Source organism: Nansenia antarctica (assembly GCF_963989245.1).
Source record: "Nansenia antarctica genome assembly, contig: SCAFFOLD_25, whole genome shotgun sequence".
Taxonomy (NCBI): Eukaryota; Metazoa; Chordata; class Actinopteri; order Argentiniformes; family Microstomatidae; genus Nansenia; species Nansenia antarctica.
In genome coordinates this window covers 2,531,484-2,550,535 of record NW_027662493.1, presented here as the reverse complement: position 1 = coordinate 2,550,535, position 19,052 = coordinate 2,531,484, and the positions used below count along the sequence as shown (strand labels likewise).

Genomic DNA, 19,052 nt, shown 5'->3' with positions numbered 1-19,052 from the left:
TCTCTCGACCTGCGGTCCCTAGGCATGGGCCTACTCTCCACCCCCCGCACCAACCTAAGGACCTTCGGGGGCAGAGCTTTCAGTGTGGCAGCAGTGTGGCAGCTCCCACCCTCTGGAACTTAATGTTTTCCCATGATTTCGCCACTCAAGAGGGCACTTTAGCGCAATGTTTTCAACTGTGGTGGCAAAAGTGAGTGTGTTTCTGCTTGTTCATTTTTAATGTTCAATAAAAATAAAAATAAAAAGAGTCCGTACCTGTGCACGTCCTTGCTGCTAAGTGTATCACCTCGTCTGGGTGTATTAAATTCATTGCATGAAAACGAAGCGAAATATAGCTGGGAACACTGTTACTGTTAAGTGTTGTGTTCAATAATTCACTATGGTGCCAGGTGTACACTCTTCTTCGGCGTATGGGTAGTTGTTTTCCTCTCCACTCCACCAGGTGTACACTGAATTACACTGACAGGTCAGCATCTTATCCAAATCTTTGAATTAGTTCAGTAGGCCTACACAGTTTACACGTTTCAACAATAGCTAAACAATTGGTAATTGACAGAACCATAAGCACATGTAATAGATAAGTGAACCCCAAGTTGCAAATAAAAAGTTATTATTATTACACACACAGGCACACACACTGAGGGGCACAGACAGACAGACAGACAGACAGACAGACAGACACACACACACACACACACACACACACACACACACACACACACACACCTCCCTGGAAGAACTGGACAACTCCCACTGTCTCAAGAAGGCAGTCAAAATCCTCAAGGCCCCACACCACCCTGGCAACAAACACTTCATACAGCTGGACCCCCACCACCCTACCTGGCAACAAACACTTCATACGGCTGGACCCTCACCACCCTACCTGGCAACAAACACTTCATACAACTGGACCCACACCACCCTACCTGGCAACAAACACTTCATTCAGCTGGACCCCCACCACCCTACCTGGCAACAAACACTTCATTCAGCTGGACCCCCACCACCCTGGCAACAAACACTTCATACGGCTGGACCCCCACCACCCTACCTGGCAACAAACACTTCATACGGCTGGACCCCCACCACCCTACCTGGCAACAAACACTTCATACGGCTGGACCCCCACCACCCTACCTGGCAACAAACACTTAATACAGCTGGACCCTCACCACCCTACCTGGCAACAAACACTTCATACAGCTGGACCCCCCCCCCCCCCACCCTACCTGGCAACAAACACTTCATACAGCTGGACCCCCCCCCCCCCCCCCCCCACCCCACACACACACTCTACCTGGCAACAATCACTTCATACAGCTGGACCACACCACCCGGGCAACAAACACTTCATACAGCTGGACCACACTACCCTACCTGGCAACAAACACTTAATACAGCTGGACCACACCACCCTACCTGGCAACAAACACTTCATACGGCTGTGCTCAGGCAGGTGCTTCAGTATCATGCCCACCTGGACAAACAGACTAAAGTTCAGTTTCTTCCCCAGGGCCATAAGTGCACTGAACTCGGCTAAGATCTAGTAAAAATAAACAAAAAATACATGCTAACACCCCCTGTCTATATACCCCCCTGTGAATAGGCCATATAGTGTACTATATAAGTATATACGTTTACATAATAGATACATTCTCAGATTCCTACTGATTACTTATCCCCTTATTTATATCCCCCCTATGTATGTCTATTTATGTCTCATTCTTGTTTTTTTATTATCTGTGGACTGTGTTTTATTATCTTAGGACAGTGTTGATTGTTAGCACCTAGGGTTTGCATTCAATTTCGTTGTACCCGTACAATGACAATAAAGATCAGAGAACAGCTCTGGTAGAATGACTAATCATCCATTTCATTCCATTTGAAGTTCTGCTGTTCCTTTATGAATTCCCCGCAGTCTCTGTGACTCACCCCGCGAGGAGCGGCTCCGTCTCCGTCTGACAGCCGTGGGTAGGCCGTCATTATCGGTGACAGACACGTTATATGCAACAGCTCTAAAGGTGACACACACAACACAATTATTCATCGTAAACTTCCAACACCCAGTTCATATATCATTTCTTTTTACACAATCAGCATAGAAAGAGAGAGAGAGGTCTGTATTTTGAAGGATCATTTCAGAAGTGTGATGAATATAAAATGTTAATATCTCCATGCTCTATGTATTTATTTATGAAAGTTGTGTTTTGTTTTGTATTCTGTTGAAAGGGTAAATTGTGATAAATAATTGACTCAATCACTATCTAATATTATTCCCACACTGTGGGCAGATTGCTCTATTATTGTGAGTCATGAGGTTGAAATGTTCCCTTATGAAATAATGCATCAATGACATCACTGGCACCATTTTATACCAAAGTGAGTGACAGCAGCTGGTGAAAGGTGGACCAAGTCGATACGGTCATCTTTCCTTTTTTTTTAATACAGATTATGAAAGTGTAGATTGTCAGCTCTCAAATGATGATGTCATACACTGAAACCAGTTGAAATTAGATGAATTTATTGTTTATGTGAATGTTGGTACACCTCGATTCAACTAGCGGAGAAAATCTCCCTGAACCAAAACAAACAAACACGTTGGTTTCAGACGGTGCTCAATCGCGCTAGCTGGCTAGCTAACAACAACAGCTGCTCTGCATGTTTAGCACATCACAACATGCTGACAGAACATGAACATGCTAAAAACATATAACTACACAACACTAGATCACACAGTCCCAAAACATGAACAAGACATGTATCACCATGACAACACTCACCCGAGTACAAAGCTCAGAACGTGTTAGAGCAGACGAGTGTTGTGAATCACGTCATGAAAACAAGCTTAGTTCGCTGACAAAAAGTATTTAAGGATCCTAAAACTGTTGATTGTTATATTGAGGGGGCTCTAAAACATTTAAACTTTCAGAATAATAAAAAAATAAAAACACATTAAAAAAAATAAAATAAAAATAAATCTGCATTGTTGTCGATGTCAATTCGTACACACAGGCTAGAGGACAATCTAACAAATGTGGGGGGAGGAATAGTATTGGAGTACATCCAGGCGTATGTCCAGAAAAAAAGCTGATCTAATAGAAAACTGAGAAGTGATAGGATGTATATCTTAATGTGATATGATGTAAAACATCTCAGTCTTCCAGCTGAAACGTTAGGAGGATTTATTGCAAACTTAACAAAATACCAGTATTCAGTCACACTCGGCTTCTAAACACCAAGGCCACATCTGGGTGGAAGGGGCGGTGACATGACGCAGGAGGGGACAGGGACATCTCAACTCCTACGACCTCGATTCCTCCTTCACTCTCCAGGAGGGAGAGGTGGGGAGGAGATGAGAGGAAGGGAGGAGAGGTAGGGGGGAGAGGAAGAGAGGAGAGATAGGGGGGAGAGGAAGGGAGGAGAGGAGGAGATGAGAGGAAGGGAGGAGAGGAAGGGGGGAGAGGGTGGGAGGAGGAAGGAGGGAGAGGAAGGGAGGGTAGGAGGAGAGGACGGGAGAAATTGAGAGAAAATAATCTAGAAAAGGCTCATGTCACGACACAACCTTCTCCCTGATCCGATCAACAAGCACATGTACATACAGTAGATGATGGTGCAGCCAGCAGACCCCCCCCCCCCTTCTTCTTTAGGGCTCCTGCCTCCTTTAAACACGAATGGCTTCTCTCCTGTGTATATTCTCTGGTGTTTCTTTAGTTTGCTCATACAACCAAATCTCTTTCCACACTGAAGACAAGAGTGAGTCTTCTGTCCTCCTTGAGTCTGTGGTTGTGATTTAAGGTGAGTTGGACAAATGAAACTCTCACTGCAATCTAAACAGTGGTGATTCTTCTGTCTTGAGCTCCTCCTCCTCCGTCTGTGTTGTTTATGGCTTCCTGATGCGGTGGAGCTGGGCTCCATGTCTGAGTCTGGGTTGGAGCTCTCTCCTGTAAGAATAGGAACATATACAGGATTAGAAACAATATGAGAACAAGTGCTGCTTCCATAGACTCAGCAGTGCCAGAAGTAACACCACATCTCTGGAGTCTGCACACGCTGTGGGAACATGAAGTGTTCAGAGTGTTAGGATACCTGTAATGGAAAACTGTAATATTCCATCCTTGATAGAACTGTGTCATTTAAATTAGGGATGCACCCACGGCCGCATAGAGCCATGAGATGTAAACATGGTATCTACCATAGAGCCATGAGATGGAAACACTGCTATTGCTACTAGTGTAGGAATATGCGTGTTTTGTTTGTCTCAAATAGCAGTGTTTACATCGCTTCATTAGGACAAAACAGAGATAATTGTATTCGGTGCACCTGACAAATGATCGAAAGTCAGTGCAAAACTTGATTCTCTCTCTGAACTAAAAAACAGGTCAGAAATCTTAGTGTAATTCTAGACTCTAAACTTCAACAGCCACATGAACTCGATAACTAAATCAGCCTACTATCACCTGAAAAACATAACAAGAATGAGAGGTTTCATGTCCAAATAAGACCTTGAAAAAAAAAAACTCATCCATGCATTTGTTTCGAGTAGACTTGATTATTGTAATGGTCTACTAACAGGCCTATCTAAAGGGGCTGTTCGTAAGCTGCAGCTCATCCAAAACACAACTGCTAGGGTCCTAACAAAAATGAATACGTTTGAACACATTACACCAATCCTGAGATCCCTACACTGGCTACCAGTCTCTCACAGAAAATGGTCTGGGACCAAAATACATATCAGATCTCCTCCCTCCCTATATTCATATCAGATCTCCTCCCTCCCTATATTCATATCAGATGTCCTCCCTCCCTATATTCATATCAGATCTCCTCACCCTATATTCCCTAAGGCCCCTAAGGTCAGCTGCTGCATGCTCCTGGAACAAACTCCCTGAAGAAATCAAACAGGCGCAAACCCTAAAAATATTTAAATCTAAGCTAAAAACCTTCATGTTGCAGCAGTTATGATTAAACACTTCTATCAATGTATTTTATCCATTAACTATTGTCTTATTAAATTGTTTTATCAATTTACCTATTATATTTGCTTTTATTCAGTCGTTTTTATTTTCTTGCTATGCTCCTCTTGCTGTATTTTTAAATAATGTATGTAAAGCACTTTGAATTGCCCCTGTTGTATGAAATGTGCCATACAAATAAACTTGCCTTGCCACTGGCAGCATTGATTTTACAGCAGTGCAATGACCCTCACCACTATACAACAAAGACTTACCATCCGTGTCTTCAATCTCCACTTCTACTTTGACCTCTTCTTTCACCATCACTCCCTCCTCCCTCATTTCTTCCCCTCCATCTTCTTCTTTCACCATCACTCTCTTCTCCTCCACTTCTTCTTTCACCATCACACCATTCTCCTCTACATCTTCTTCCTCCAGCTTCACTGCCACCATCTCTGGACCCCACCATGTGATTTTCAGGGCTGGAAAACCACAGCCAGATCCGGGGGACTCAGTGCAGACAAACAGTGCAGAGTCAATTATAAATGACAGCCAACCAGTTCACTGAAAGCCCATCTAGACTGACAGGACATGTCCTGCAAATGCAATAATCTATGTGTCATAGTATTGACGTGACATTACGACAGACGTAAACCGATATGCGTGAGTTACGACAGTAGAGGATATATAAGGGATACTACTGTGTTTGTATGCATGTGTCTGTGAGCCGGGAGTACTCAATACATAAAGTTAACGAACCCTTGAGTTGTGTCCTCCGTGATTTATTACATGGTGTCAGCAGCGGACCATTTTGCTAAAGTCAGTAAATCATGGCGAAATTTAACCCACCGGATAGTTTTTCTTTTGATAAACCGACGGAGTGGACCGACTGGAAAAGGCGTTTTGAGAGATTTCGAGTAGCTACCGAGCTCAACAAGAAGACGGGAGAAATACAAGTATGTTCCTTGATATATGCAATGGGGAGTGAAGCGGATAACATCTTCAAATCGTTCACGTTTACCGAAGCAAGTCATGAAAAAAGTTACAACGTTGTGATGAAAAAATTTGATGAGTATTTTTTCCCAAGACGGAACATTATCCACGAGCGCGTCTTTTACCAGAGAGTGCAGCGGCATGGTGAGCAAGCAGAGACATTTATCAGAGCTCTTTATGACCTATCAGAACACTGTGAGTTCGGCGAAGTAAGGGATGAGAACATTCGGGACCGGATCGTAGTGGGGATTGTGGATAAGGAGCAGTCTCGTAAATTGCAGCTCATGTCAGGTCTCACTTTGGCGCTAACCATACAGTCTGTTCGGCAGTCGGAGACCGTTAACATGCAAGTCAATGCACAGGAGGACGCTAATGTAGCCACCGCAGCCGTACAAGAAGTGCGGGGAGCGCGAACTAAAAATCTAAAATGGCGGCGAAATGACCAGAGAGGAGGAAGAGCCGCGGAGCGTGGAGGGAAGTGCGGCCGGTGTGGAAAAACGGAGCACATTGACCCAGAGAGGTGCCCAGCTCGAAATACGACATGCAATAAATGCAACAGGACAGGACACTGGCAGAGCCAGTGCAAAACCAAAGCGGTGAGTGAAGTAACGGATGAGACAGATGAGCAGGGAGAATACTACATGGGATCAGTGAATGCAAAAACGAGTGTTGAGCAGTGGAATGTGCAGCTTCTCATTGGTGCAACATCAGTGAAGTTTAAAATTGATACAGGAGCCGATGCCAGTGTTATGTGTGAAGAGACTTTTAACATGCTTATTCCAGAGAGGGAACTGAAACAGACCAGTGTATCACTCACCAGCCCAGGGGGTCAATTAGACTGTCAAGGACAATTCCAAGCTAGCACTACATACAAGAGCAAGTCATACTCGTTCCCAGTGTTCGTCATCAGAGGACAGTCTGTCAACAACTTACTCAGCAGGTCCACAGCAGCAGAGATGGGCCTTGTGAAACGTATCGAGGAGGTCCATAGTGCCTTCGGTGAGCATGGCACACTCAAGACGGAGCCTGTGAAGATACAGCTCAAGGACAACGCCACTCCATATGCGGTGCACACAGCGCGCCGGGTCCCAATACCGCTGAGGCCCAAGGTCAGAGAGGAGCTACGCCGCATGGAGGAGAATGGTATCATAGAGGAGGTGACCGAGCCAACTGACTGGTGTGCCCCTATGGTGCCTGTGCTCAAGAAGAATGGAAAGGTGCGTATATGTGTTGATCTCAAGAAACTGAACGAACAGGTCAAGAGAGAGAGATTCATCCTACCTACACCAGAAGAGATCATAGCCGAGCTGAGTGGAGCAACGGTGTTCTCCAGCCTGGATGCAGCCTCGGGGTTCTTCCAGATACCTCTGCACAGCGAGAGTAGCCGGCTCACCACATTCATCACTCCTTTCGCAAGGTACTGTTTCCGGCGCCTGCCGTTCGGAATAACGAGCGCCCCAGAGATATTCCAAAGGAAGATGACTGAGACACTCCAAGGCCTGCAAGGCGTCGCAGTCTATATGGACGATATAGTCGTGTACGGAAAGGACATGGAAGAACATGATCTCCGTCTCCAGAAGGTCCTGGAGAGAGTCGAATCTTCTGGGCTCAAGCTCAACAAGGAGAAGTGTAAGCTAAGGCAGACACAGCTCAGCTTTCTGGGACAGGTGGTCGACGCCACAGGGGTGCGGCCTGATCCAGCAAAAGTGCAAGCCATCCGGGAGCTCGCAGCACCAGAGAACGTGCATGAGCTCAAACGTGTCCTTGGCATGGTAAACTATCTCGGTAAATATGTGCCGAACCTGTCCACAGTGGGCCAGCCACTGTACGAGCTGCTCAAGTCCAAGACAGCCTGGACCTGGGGCCCAGCACAACACACAGCCTTTAAGAAGGTGAAAGAGCTCCTGATGACATCACCAGTATTGGTATTCTACGACGCCAACCGACCCACTGCAGTCTCAGCTGATGCAAGCAGCTACGGGCTCGGCGGCGTGCTGCTGCAGCTCCATGGAAAGGATTGGAAGCCAGTCGCATACTGTTCCAGGAGGCTGACGGATGCGGAAACCAGATACGCTCAGATCGAGAAAGAATGTCTGGCGAGTGTCTGGGCCTGTGAGAGGTTTGAGAAATACCTCTACGGCCTCGAGACCTTCGATCTAGTGACCGACCACAAGCCCCTGGTCCCACTAATGAACAGTAAGGACTTGGACAACGTCCCACTAAGGTGCCAGAGACTTCTCATGCGCTTTAAGCCAGTAGCTAGTTATGCGCCTGGGAAGACCCTTGTAGTGGCAGACACACTGTCAAGGAGCCCTCTGAGCCACGCTGAGAACGGGAGAGACACACACTCTGAGGTGGAGTGTTACATCGCAGCTGTCATGGACAGTGTGCCAGCTAGCCCACGAAAGATGGACAGCATACGAGCAGCTACTGCGGCCGACGAGAGGCTGCAAACGGTGATCAGGTACATCAGGTCAGAATGGCCTGAGCACGCATACCAAGTACCAAGTGACATACGTGAGTACTTCGCTACACGAAATGAACTTTCAGAGTGCGACAGGCTCGTCGTCAGAGGAAGCCGCATAGTGATACCAGCGACAATGAGAGCAGACATCCTCGATAGAATCCACGATGGACATCAAGGACTCTCAAAGTGTAGGGACAGGGCGAACGCCTCGGTCTGGTGGCCCGGCATTTCCACACAGCTCAAGAACATTGTCTATTCGTGTCAGTCCTGTTGTGAGTTGAGAAGAGCACAGCAGAAGGAGCCGTTGATATCTACTCCGCTCCCCGACAGACCATGGCAGCGTATAGCTCTAGACCTCTGTGAGCACAACAAGCAGAACTACCTAGTCATCTCAGACTACTACTCAAGGTATATTGAGATACTGCACATGACGACGACAACCAGTACTCAAGTTGCTTTGAAGCTCAAAGGAACATGCGCCCGCTACGGCATCCCAGATGTGGTTGTCAGCGACAATGGACCTCAATTCTCGAGCACTGAGTTTCGAAACCTGGCACGTAAGCTCGACTTCGAACACATTACTTCGAGCCCACACAACGCACAGGGGAACGGTCATGCAGAAAGGGCGGTCCAGGTTGCTAAGCGAATCCTGAAACAGAAAGACCCTCTCATCGCACTCATGTGCTACAGGTCGACGCCCTGCAGTACAACGGGGGCCAGCCCAGCTGAACTTCTAATGGGCCGGAAGATCCGGACGACTCTACCGACCATCGAGGGGAACCTGCAACCCTCATGGCCTGACAAACAGCAGATCAAGCAGAAGGACGAGGCTGAAAAGAGGAAGCAAGCCTTCTACTACAACCGACGACATGGGGCGAGACCCCTACCTCCGCTACAGCCTGGTGGTAAGGTCCTCACAAAACTGGACCACCAGAAAACCTGGACAGCTCCTGCAGTCGTGACCAGCGAGAGTGTCACGCCACGCTCTTATCTCATCGAGACACAGCAGGGGGTGTCACACCGCCGCAACCGACGCCACCTCCAGGCAGTTCCTGCTCCACAGCCAGCTGGGGACACAGCACCTGCCTCACCTGTTCGTGAGGACACCAGTCAGGAGCCAGGTGACGCCAGTATCAGCATACCTGCTGGTGCCGAAGGACTGTCACAGACCAGGTCTGGCCGGATCTCCAGACCGGTTGTCAGACTGGACTTGTGAGTTAACATGTCCTCTCATGACTTTCTTTTTTTTTGGGGGGGGGGGAAGTGAAGGAAAAAGAGTTTCTGGTGGTAAAACCACAATACTGAATGTCAAAAGAGTTCCAGAATGTGAACCGTTCATTTGATAATTATTTGCTAATCCGAATGTTGATTGATTTATTGTGTATTATCGTTTATTGAGGCTATAGGAGAATAGCACTGTTTACCTTTGACAGGATGTTAAAGTATTCCTGACTGATTGATTGCTATAGAATAACATTGTTTTACAGAATGTTCATCTGTTGTTTACTTTAAGGAAAGAAACGAAAAGGGGGAGATGTCATAGTATTGACGTGACATTACGACAGACGTAAACCGATATGCGTGAGTTACGACAGTAGAGGATATATAAGGGATACTACTGTGTTTGTATGCATGTGTCTGTGAGCCGGGAGTACTCAATACATAAAGTTAACGAACCCTTGAGTTGTGTCCTCCGTGATTTATTACACTATGGATTACTGATTGCATTTCTTTGTAATTAAAGGGTCTGGAAAATAGACATTAAACGGTTCCAATTGTATTTTGATATCTGATATTTTAAATACTTTACACAAGAAAAAATGACAATAATCTTCTAGTTAGGCTCAACTTCCTGGTCAGACAGAGGGCTGTATGGGCGTGGACTTTGCACGCTTGACTGGCAGCTCCCTTTCAAGCAAGCTTGCTGCGTTATCATACATGACATTCATCTATTAGCGGGCGTTCACACTTGACGTCTTTTTTTAGAAAAAAGCGCAGCCTTCACCGCCTTTTTCCCAGAATGCATTTCGCACCGGCTAGCAGCGGGCAATTTAAATCGTCCATTTTAACCTCCATTGGCTAAAAGCTGTAATTTTGGCGATACAAGTGTTAACATGTCATTTTATGAAGTTTGAATGTGTTTTCAGGCGAGAAAGTAACCATATATATTCCCAAAATGTGTCCAGTTTATCAAAATAACCTGTTTATATATCTGATCTGACGGTTTTTTCGTCTTCTGTTTGTAACCCATGGTTAAAACTACAATACCCAGCAGCAACTGGTTACCTAATTCCACAGCACGCCTATAACATCCGGGTCGCGAATTGTTTACTGGGTCACTCCCTCTCTACCTGTGAGCTGGCTGGTGTGTTTGGCGTGGTGACTACGGCGGTGTTTGACTAATAGAACAGAGATTCAACGGTGAGTCATGTGTGTGGACTTTGGTTAATGTGTTATGATCTAGCAACCGTCATATCGTGATAAATCCGCAATGTAGATCAGTAACAGAAACGTAGCTAACGCTAGCTTAGCGATTAGCAACTACTACACTACTCACTCAATAGCCGCGGTTAGCATTGACAACAACATTCGTCTATGCAGACCTGTCAAATTGCAGCTAAATTACTTGCCCATTTAAAACAAGTAACAGGGTAATGTAAAGCTTTGATTATATGTATTGTTGTCTTTTTGAGGGTGTTTAATGATTCAATTATGGCCCTGTGTCTCAATGTAACAATTGTTTGTTTACTAAAGCTATTTTTGTATAGATGCTATTTGATACTGTGACTGTGTGCCTTAACCAAAGGTGATCTGTCTTAAAGTGCTATATAATTATGAAGCCTTTATTTAAATAATAACATGACGCATTGGTTATTCTATGCTGACTGAAATGTATCTTTTGAATGAAATGAAATATTGTACAACTGCACCTTTAGAATTTGATTGTAATGAATGAATGAATAGTAATTGCATTATTCCTCATATGGCCTCTTATAGGTCAGGTTGTTCTACCTCTCTTCTCCCTCTCTACCTCATACCTGTGGACCAGGATGGATTGTTGGATGTATTGGATGGCGAGCTAACCCTGAACCCAATGGAATGGAACTAATAATGGAACTTCCGTAAAACGTGTCCGTACTTAGAGGCTTGTGTTAAATATTAGATGTAATTGCACCAATATGTAGCCTACCATTTTAAAGATCAAAATTACTTTTCCAAAATTGTATATATACTTTCTATTGAGTCATTTGTCCTAATTTCAGCATGAATAGGAGAATACATTGTGATCCAATCACTTTCCATTCATGTTTTAACTTGCGCTTTTATTTTGAAGCGGTGAAAACAGATCCTCCACACACACACACACACACACACAGAACCAGGAAGTAGTCCCGCCCATAAACTCAATCACTTCTAGAGAAACGAAACTTCTCTGCCGCTCAGTCTGGTAGTGTGTGCAGCAGCAGCATGGCAGAGAGTTTGGACTCCATCAGTTGTCCGATCTGTCTGGATCTACTGAAGGTTCCGGTGGCTATTCCCTGTGGACACAGTTACTGTATGGGCTGTATTAAGGGCTGCTGGGACCAGGATGATCAGAAGGGGGTCTACAGCTGCCCCATGTGTCTGGAAAGCTTTACTCCAAGGCCTGTTCTGAAGAAAAACACTCTGTTGGCTGAATTAGTGGAGAAACTGAAGAACACAGGACTCCAAGCTGCTCCTCCTGCTCACTGTGATGCTGGACCTGGAGATGTGGAGTGTGATTTCTGCACTGGGAGAAAGCAGAAAGCCCTCAAGTCCTGTCTGGTGTGCATGGCCTCTTACTGTGAGCCTCACCTCCAGCCTCACTATGATGTAGCTCCATTAAAGAAGCACAAGCTGGTCAAAGCCTCCACACAGCTGCAGGAGAAGATCTGCTCTCGTCATGACAAACTGCTGGAGGTGTTCTGCCGTACTGATCAGCAGTGTATCTGTTATCTGTGTTCCATGGATGAACATAAAGGCCATGATACAGTCTCAGCTGCAGCAGAAAGGACTGAGAAACAGGTAAGAACCAGAACTACTCATTAATGACTCTGATACATGTAGAACACATTGAACAGAAAAGGACAATAACTCATTTTGATTATGATTGAGGACAATATCACATCATTGGACTTCCAGAGATCCAAAGTCTCTTCCACACTACTGTGTTTGTGTATTGGAGAGGGTAAAGGATGTTGGTGTCATTGTTTTACAAGCTGGTTCTTGTCAGACAGGTTTTCACAGGGAGAATGATTAACTCATAACAATCAGTTATGAGTTAATCATAACTGTGTAACTGTGTGACTGTAGCTCTGTTTCAATGGCTAATAAAAAAGCTAAAATGGTTATGAATTAAATATTTGGTTATGAAATTGTCAGGATTTCTAATATTGTGAAATATTCCTTCTCAAGAGAGAGAAACCTCCTCCTTTCCAAAGCCACAACGTGTTACAGACAGACAGAGCTGTATTACATGACTGTAGCTCTGTTTCAATGGCTAATAATGCTGGTTATGAATTTTATATTTGGGAAATTGTCTTTTAGGATTTCTAATATTGTGATTTAAAAGAGAGAGACCCCCCCCCCCCCCCCCCAACACTGATTGTACTCGTGTCACTTCCTGTCTAGCTTTCTATTCTCTCTGTCCCAAGTAACCATCAGGAGATCTGCCTCCATGACTTTTCATAGTCCAGCATCCAGCCTTTTCTTTATCAGCCGATTCTAAATGTATTTCATGAAACCAGAAGTGTTCTTTCAATATGAGTGATTACTTTATAATCACAACACTCTTTTATAAAGTAAACATGATAGTGTGTGAAGTTATTGTTTATCATAATTCAAGCAATGTAAATATGCACAGTATTTATTAAAGTGTGTTTGTCCACAGAAGCAGCTGGGGATGAGTCAGCAGAAAGTCCAGCAGAGAGTCCAGGAGAGAGAGAAGGAACTGAAGGAGATCCAACAGGCTGTGGAGTCTCTCAGAGTGAGTATTGACCAGAGGAGACGCACCATTTCACTGCTCTCCTCCAGTCAGCCACTCTCCAATCCCACTCTGTGTGTGTGTGTGTGTGTGTGTGTGTGTGTGTGTGTGTGTGTGTGTGTGTGTGTGTGTGTGTGTGTGTGTGTGTGTGTGTTGTGAGAGAAAATTATTATATGTAAAAGACATTTTCTACATTTAAGATTCAAACTTCAGATATCTAGGGCAAAGCTATATAAACTGATTTCCTGTTGTAACCACACAATGAAATCAGTTTCTCTACTTGAAGTTTGACATTGGCTAGACAACAGACACATTTAAATGATTACAAAGACCTGATTGCTCTCTTTTCTCCCGAGATGGACCAAGCCAAAGGACTTTTGTGTTTCCCCAGACCCAGTACTCTAAGACCAGACTAAACCAGTTTGTGGCTATTGTGTTCCCTTTTCACCTTTGTGTAACTAGGAGAAAGTGGGGGCCGATTCCCCCTTAACCTTCATCCCCCATCATCTTCCTCAATGTACAAGTCCACACCCATGAGTGTATAAATACTGAGATGAAATGAATGATCTGGACTTTGAGAGGAACTTTGAATCGTTCAGATGTGTCTGACGAACCTGTAAACTTCCTCCTTCTGCAGAAGAATATTACATATATTTTCTTATACATCTTGAAACGAAACAGGCTGCCATTATTAATAATTTGCACTAACAGTGTGTGTGTGTGTGTGTGTGTGTGTGTGTGTGTGTGTGTGTGTGTGTGTGTGTGTGTGTGTGTGTGTGCGCGTGCGTGCGTGCGTGCGTGCGTGCGTGTGTGTGTGTCCTAACAGCGCTCTGCACAGGCAGCAGTAGAGGACAGTGAGAGGATCTTTACTGAGCTGATCCGCTCCATTGAGAGAAGGCTCTCTGAGGTTAAGCAGCTGATCAGAGCCCAGCAGGAGGCAGCAGTGAGTCAGGCTGAAGGAGTCCTGGAGCGACTGGAGCAGGAGATCGCTGAGCTGAGGAGGAGAGACGCTGAGCTGGAGCAGCTTTCACACACAGAGGATCACATCCATTTCCTCCAGGTAACGACACTGACCCTCCATCTGCAATACTGAAGGGAGATTACTGTTCAGTTATTCTGTTTTACATTACTGTTCATGTATTCTCTCTCTCTCTCTCCCTCTCTCTCACTCTTTCTCTCATTCCCTGTCTCTCTCTCTCTCTCTTTCTCTCTCTCCCTGTCTCTCTCTCTCTCTTTCTCTCTCTCTCCCTCTCTCTCTCTCTCCCCCTCTCTCTCTCTCTCTTTCTCTCTCTCTCCTCTCTCCTTCTCTCTCCGTCTCTCTCTGTGTGTGTCTCTCTCTCCCTCTTTCTCTCTCTCTCTCTTTCTCTCTTTCTCTCTCTCCCTCTCTCTCCTCTCTCTCCTCTCTTCTTCTCTCTCCTCTCACCCTGTCTCTCAATGTGTGTGTCTCTCTCTCTCTCCCTCTCTTTCTTTCTCTCCCTCTCTCTTTCTCTCTTTCTCTCTCTCACTCTCTCTCTCTCTCTCTCTCTCTCTCTCTCTCTCTCTCTCTCTCTCTCTCTCTCTCTCTCTCTCTCTCTCTCTCTCCAGAGTTGTCAGTCTCTCTCCAGTCCCAGTGTGTGTTCAGACTTCCCCAGCATCATTGAGGGCCCTCTTCAGTTGTTTGGAGATGTGACTGAGGCTGTGTCTGAGCTGAGAGAGAAACTAGAGGACGTCTTTAAGGGGGAGTGGCCCAAGATCTCAACTACAGGTGGGTCAAAACTCTACCTGTAGTTCCTTCACACAATCAACTTTAGACCTAGTCTAACCTTAGTCCTAATCATCACTTTATACACAGTGTCATATACTATAATAACTCTCTCTCCCTCTCTCCTTTCCTCTCTCTCTTTCTCTTCCTCCCACAACACTCTCCCTCCTTCTGTTCTCTCTCCCTCTGCTCTGTCCCTCTCTCTCCCTCTTCTCCCTGCCTCTCTCTCCATCTCCTCCCTCCCTCCCTCTCTCCATCTCCTCCCTCTCTCTCTCTCTCTCCATCTCCTCCCTCTCTCTCCCTCTCCACCCTCCCTCTCTCCCTCCCTCCTCTCTCCCCCATCCCTCCCTATTTCTCCTTCCCTCCCACTCCTCTATCTCCCTCTCTTTCTCTCTCACTCCCTCCCTCTCCTACATCCCTCTCTCTCTCCCTGTCTCTCTACCTCTCTCCTTCCCCTCTCTCTTCTCTCCCTCCCCCCCCCCCCCCACCTCTCTCTCTGTAGTGAATACAGTGGATGTTTTCCTGCCAGCAGAGCCCAGGACCAGAGCCCAGTTCATCCGATGTGAGTGTGTTTATCCTGAAGTAGCTGACAGTCTCTCTCCACAAACCCTGACACAGAACTATAGTGCGGGTAATGTGCTACATTTTAGGGTAAATTTCATAAATGCATGAAACTTGGAATATGAGAGATGGAGGGAGGGAGGAGATGGAGAGAGGGAGGGAGGAGATGGAGAGAGAGAGGGGGGAGATGGAGAGAGAGAGGGAGGAGATGGAGAGAGAGAGGGAGGGAGGAGATGGAGAGAGGGAGGGAGGAGATGGAGAGAGAGAGAGGGAGGGAGGAGATGGAGAGAGGGAGGGGGGAGATGGAGAGAGGGAGGGGGGAGATGGAGAGAGAGGGAGGGAGGAGATGGAGAGAGGGAGGGAGGAGATGGAGAGAGGGAGGGGGGAGATGGAGAGAGGGAGGGAGGAGATGGAGAGAGAGAGGGGGGAGATGGAGAGAGGGAGGGAGGAGATGGAGAGAGGGGGAGATGGAGAGAGAGAGAGGGAGGAGATGGAGAGAGAGAGGGGGGAGATGGAGAGAGGGAGGAGATGGAGAATGAGAGGGGGGAGATGGAGAGAGGGAGGGAGGAGATGGAGAGAGAGAGGGGGGAGATGGAGAGAGGGAGGGAGGAGATGGAGAGAGAGAGGGGGGTGATGTAGAGAGAGAGAGGGAGGAGATGGAGAGAGAGAGGGGGGAGATGGAGAGAGAGAGAGGGAGGAGATGGAGAGAGAGAGGGGGGAGATGGAGAGAGAGAGAGGGAGGGAGTGAGGAGAGAGAGAGAGGGAGAAGAGGGTGAGAGAGGGAAGGAGAGAGGGAGGGAGGGAGCGACAGAGTAGAGAGAGTTATTATATATATTATTATTATTATTATTATTATTATTATATATATGAGAAAGGCTGCCGGGGGCATTGCAAGTGCAGAAAAGCCTCCTTAAAGTGCACTGCTCTGTGTCAGTGTGGAGGAGACTGTGGAGACAGTGAAGAATAGGTGTCAGGGTAGTGTGTGGTGGCACCTTTATTTCTTTATTAAACTTCCTTAAACTTGTTCCCTTGTGTCTGCTTCTGTGATCCCTGGCACATTATGAGGTCTGAGGTCACCACTAACTATTCACCTGAAAGCTTTATGATGTTGTATATGGTATCATTGTAATCCTTGACCTTCAAAACATAGGGGTAGACATCACATAGGGGTAGACATCACATGTTCTGTGTTATCATGTTTGTTCAGGAGATATGAAGCAAAATACACAATTCGGCTATGGCGGAAAGGAAAATGGCCGCCACGGCCACTAGAAGGAGTTTTTGCGAGGGCTCCACGTCTGAAAATGTTCAGGACCCCAAACTGTACAAGAGTAGCAAGTTTGGTGCTTTTATGAAAAAGAAACGATGTTTTCACATATTAGCCGGACTCATACCTGTCAACCCTCCCGTTTTTCCCGGGATTCTCCCGTATTTTACCTTTCTTTCCCGCTGTGCTCCCGTTTAAATATTTTCCCGTAAATCTCCCTTATTTTTAACCTATAATACAATATAATGTAACACTTAATTGTTAGACGTTAGACGCATGCGCACAATCGCTATATCAATGTCAGAGTTGACTTGTTTCCTCTCGTTTCTTGGGCTGCGTTCGTAATTTTGCTCTGAGAGCACCGGAACGCACACTAGGTGCAACGTCATAAAGGGACCAAGTAATTGGATTGGATAAGAGGCATTCCATGAGTGTGATTAGATTTCCAGAGCGTTTTTTTACGAACACAGCCTCGATTATTGCTGTTTTGAAATGATCGCTGGTAGCTTTGCGCCACTCTTTTCCCATTGACATCATGGTGTCAAGTAATGTATAAATAAATGTGCTGAATTTAGATGCCCTTTTGTGTTTTCATGCAGGGATGTTCGAAGTATTTTACTTTCAACCAGGTATCTGATTCTGACCACCTAGTCACTTACTTAATGTAGGAACTACTTAATTCTTGTTGCACTGAAGCAGGTGGTTGATTGACAGTGTATAGCTTTGTCTAAATGTAAGGGGTATTCTATGGTTGTCTAGTGGTGATGTTAGGATTGACTGTGTGTACAGTCTAAATGTAAGGGGTATCCTATGGTTGTCTAGTGGTGATGTTAGGATTGACTGTGTGTACAAAAATGTAAGGGATATCCTATGGTTGTCTAGTGGTGATGTTAGGATTGACTGTGTGTACAGTCTAAATGTAAGGGGTATGGTTTGTGGATGGTGGGGGGGGGAGAGGATGACCCGGGGGTGCGCAGGGGGGATATCCCCTATTTTCCCTTATTTTTTGGAAAATATCCCTTATTTTCAAATCCCAATGTTGACAGGTATGGCCGGACTACTAGAGAGCTCTAGGAGAGGCAGAGACTCATTATTTCTATAACTCCTTATTTCTCTGATTTGGTCTCTGCTCTGCTCTTCTCCCAGATTCCTGTCGGCTCACACTGGACCCAAACACAGCACACAGACAACTCTCTCTGTCTGAGGGGAACAGGAAGGTGACACGTGGACAAGCCCAGTCATATCCTCATCATCCAGAGAGATTCACTGACCTGTGTCAGGTGCTGTGTAGAGAGGGTCTGTCTGGACGCTGTTACTGGGAGGTTGAGAGGAGGGGGAGTGGGAGGGTTTATACAGCAGTCTCATATAAAGACATCAGCAGGTCAGGTAAAGACTGTCTATTAGGATACAATAACAAGTCCTGGAGGTTAGACTGCTCTAGTGATGGTTACAGTTTCTATCACAATAGCGTTCAGACTGCAGTATCAGGCCCTCGGTCCTCCAGAATAGGAGTGTACCTGGATCACAGGGCAGGTGCTCTGTCCTTCTACAGCGTCTCCTCTGACACAATGACCCTCCTCCACAGAGTCCAGACCACCTTCACTCAGACCCTCTATCCTGGGTTTGGGTTGTATGGTTACCATGGTTACAGTGCTGAGCTGTGTGAGCTGGAGTAGAGGTCCTATAAGAGTGATGCTTTATCACAACCTACTAACCTGAAGAAATATCTTTCTCTGTGATTTGGTCTTTAGGGGTTTAATAATAATTATTATTATTATTATTATTATCATTATTATTATTATTATTGTTATTATTGTTATTATTATTATTGTTATTATTTGTAGTATTACAGGGTTGAATGATTTCCCTCTTCTATGAATCTCAGAGGATTGACTCTCAGATTGAGCTCTCTCTGTAAAGTCGACAATGTGAGATTATTGATGATGTCACTAATCTATGATGTGGGATATTCTCTGTTTGTTTTTGCAGAGTCATCGTGTTCTACCTTTATCATTATGTACGTATTTGATGTTATTGCAGAACAGTTTACAGAACTATGTTGGTCCAGT

General features: G+C 45.7%; 1 protein-coding gene across 1 annotated transcript; it reads left to right on the top strand.

Moving 5' to 3' along the window:
- Nucleotides 1-11,880: 11,880 nt before the first annotated feature.
- Nucleotides 11,881-18,659, top strand: LOC308175602 (tripartite motif-containing protein 16-like; the record flags this gene model as incomplete). The annotated part of the gene is made up of 6 exons (XM_080551238.1): nucleotides 11,881-12,456; nucleotides 13,322-13,417; nucleotides 14,241-14,474; nucleotides 14,999-15,158; nucleotides 15,658-15,717; nucleotides 18,130-18,659. The coding sequence occupies 6 exons, from the start codon at nucleotides 11,881-11,883 to the stop codon at nucleotides 18,657-18,659; spliced, it is 1,656 nt and encodes a 551-aa protein (XP_080407364.1).
- Nucleotides 18,660-19,052: the final 393 nt, after the last annotated feature.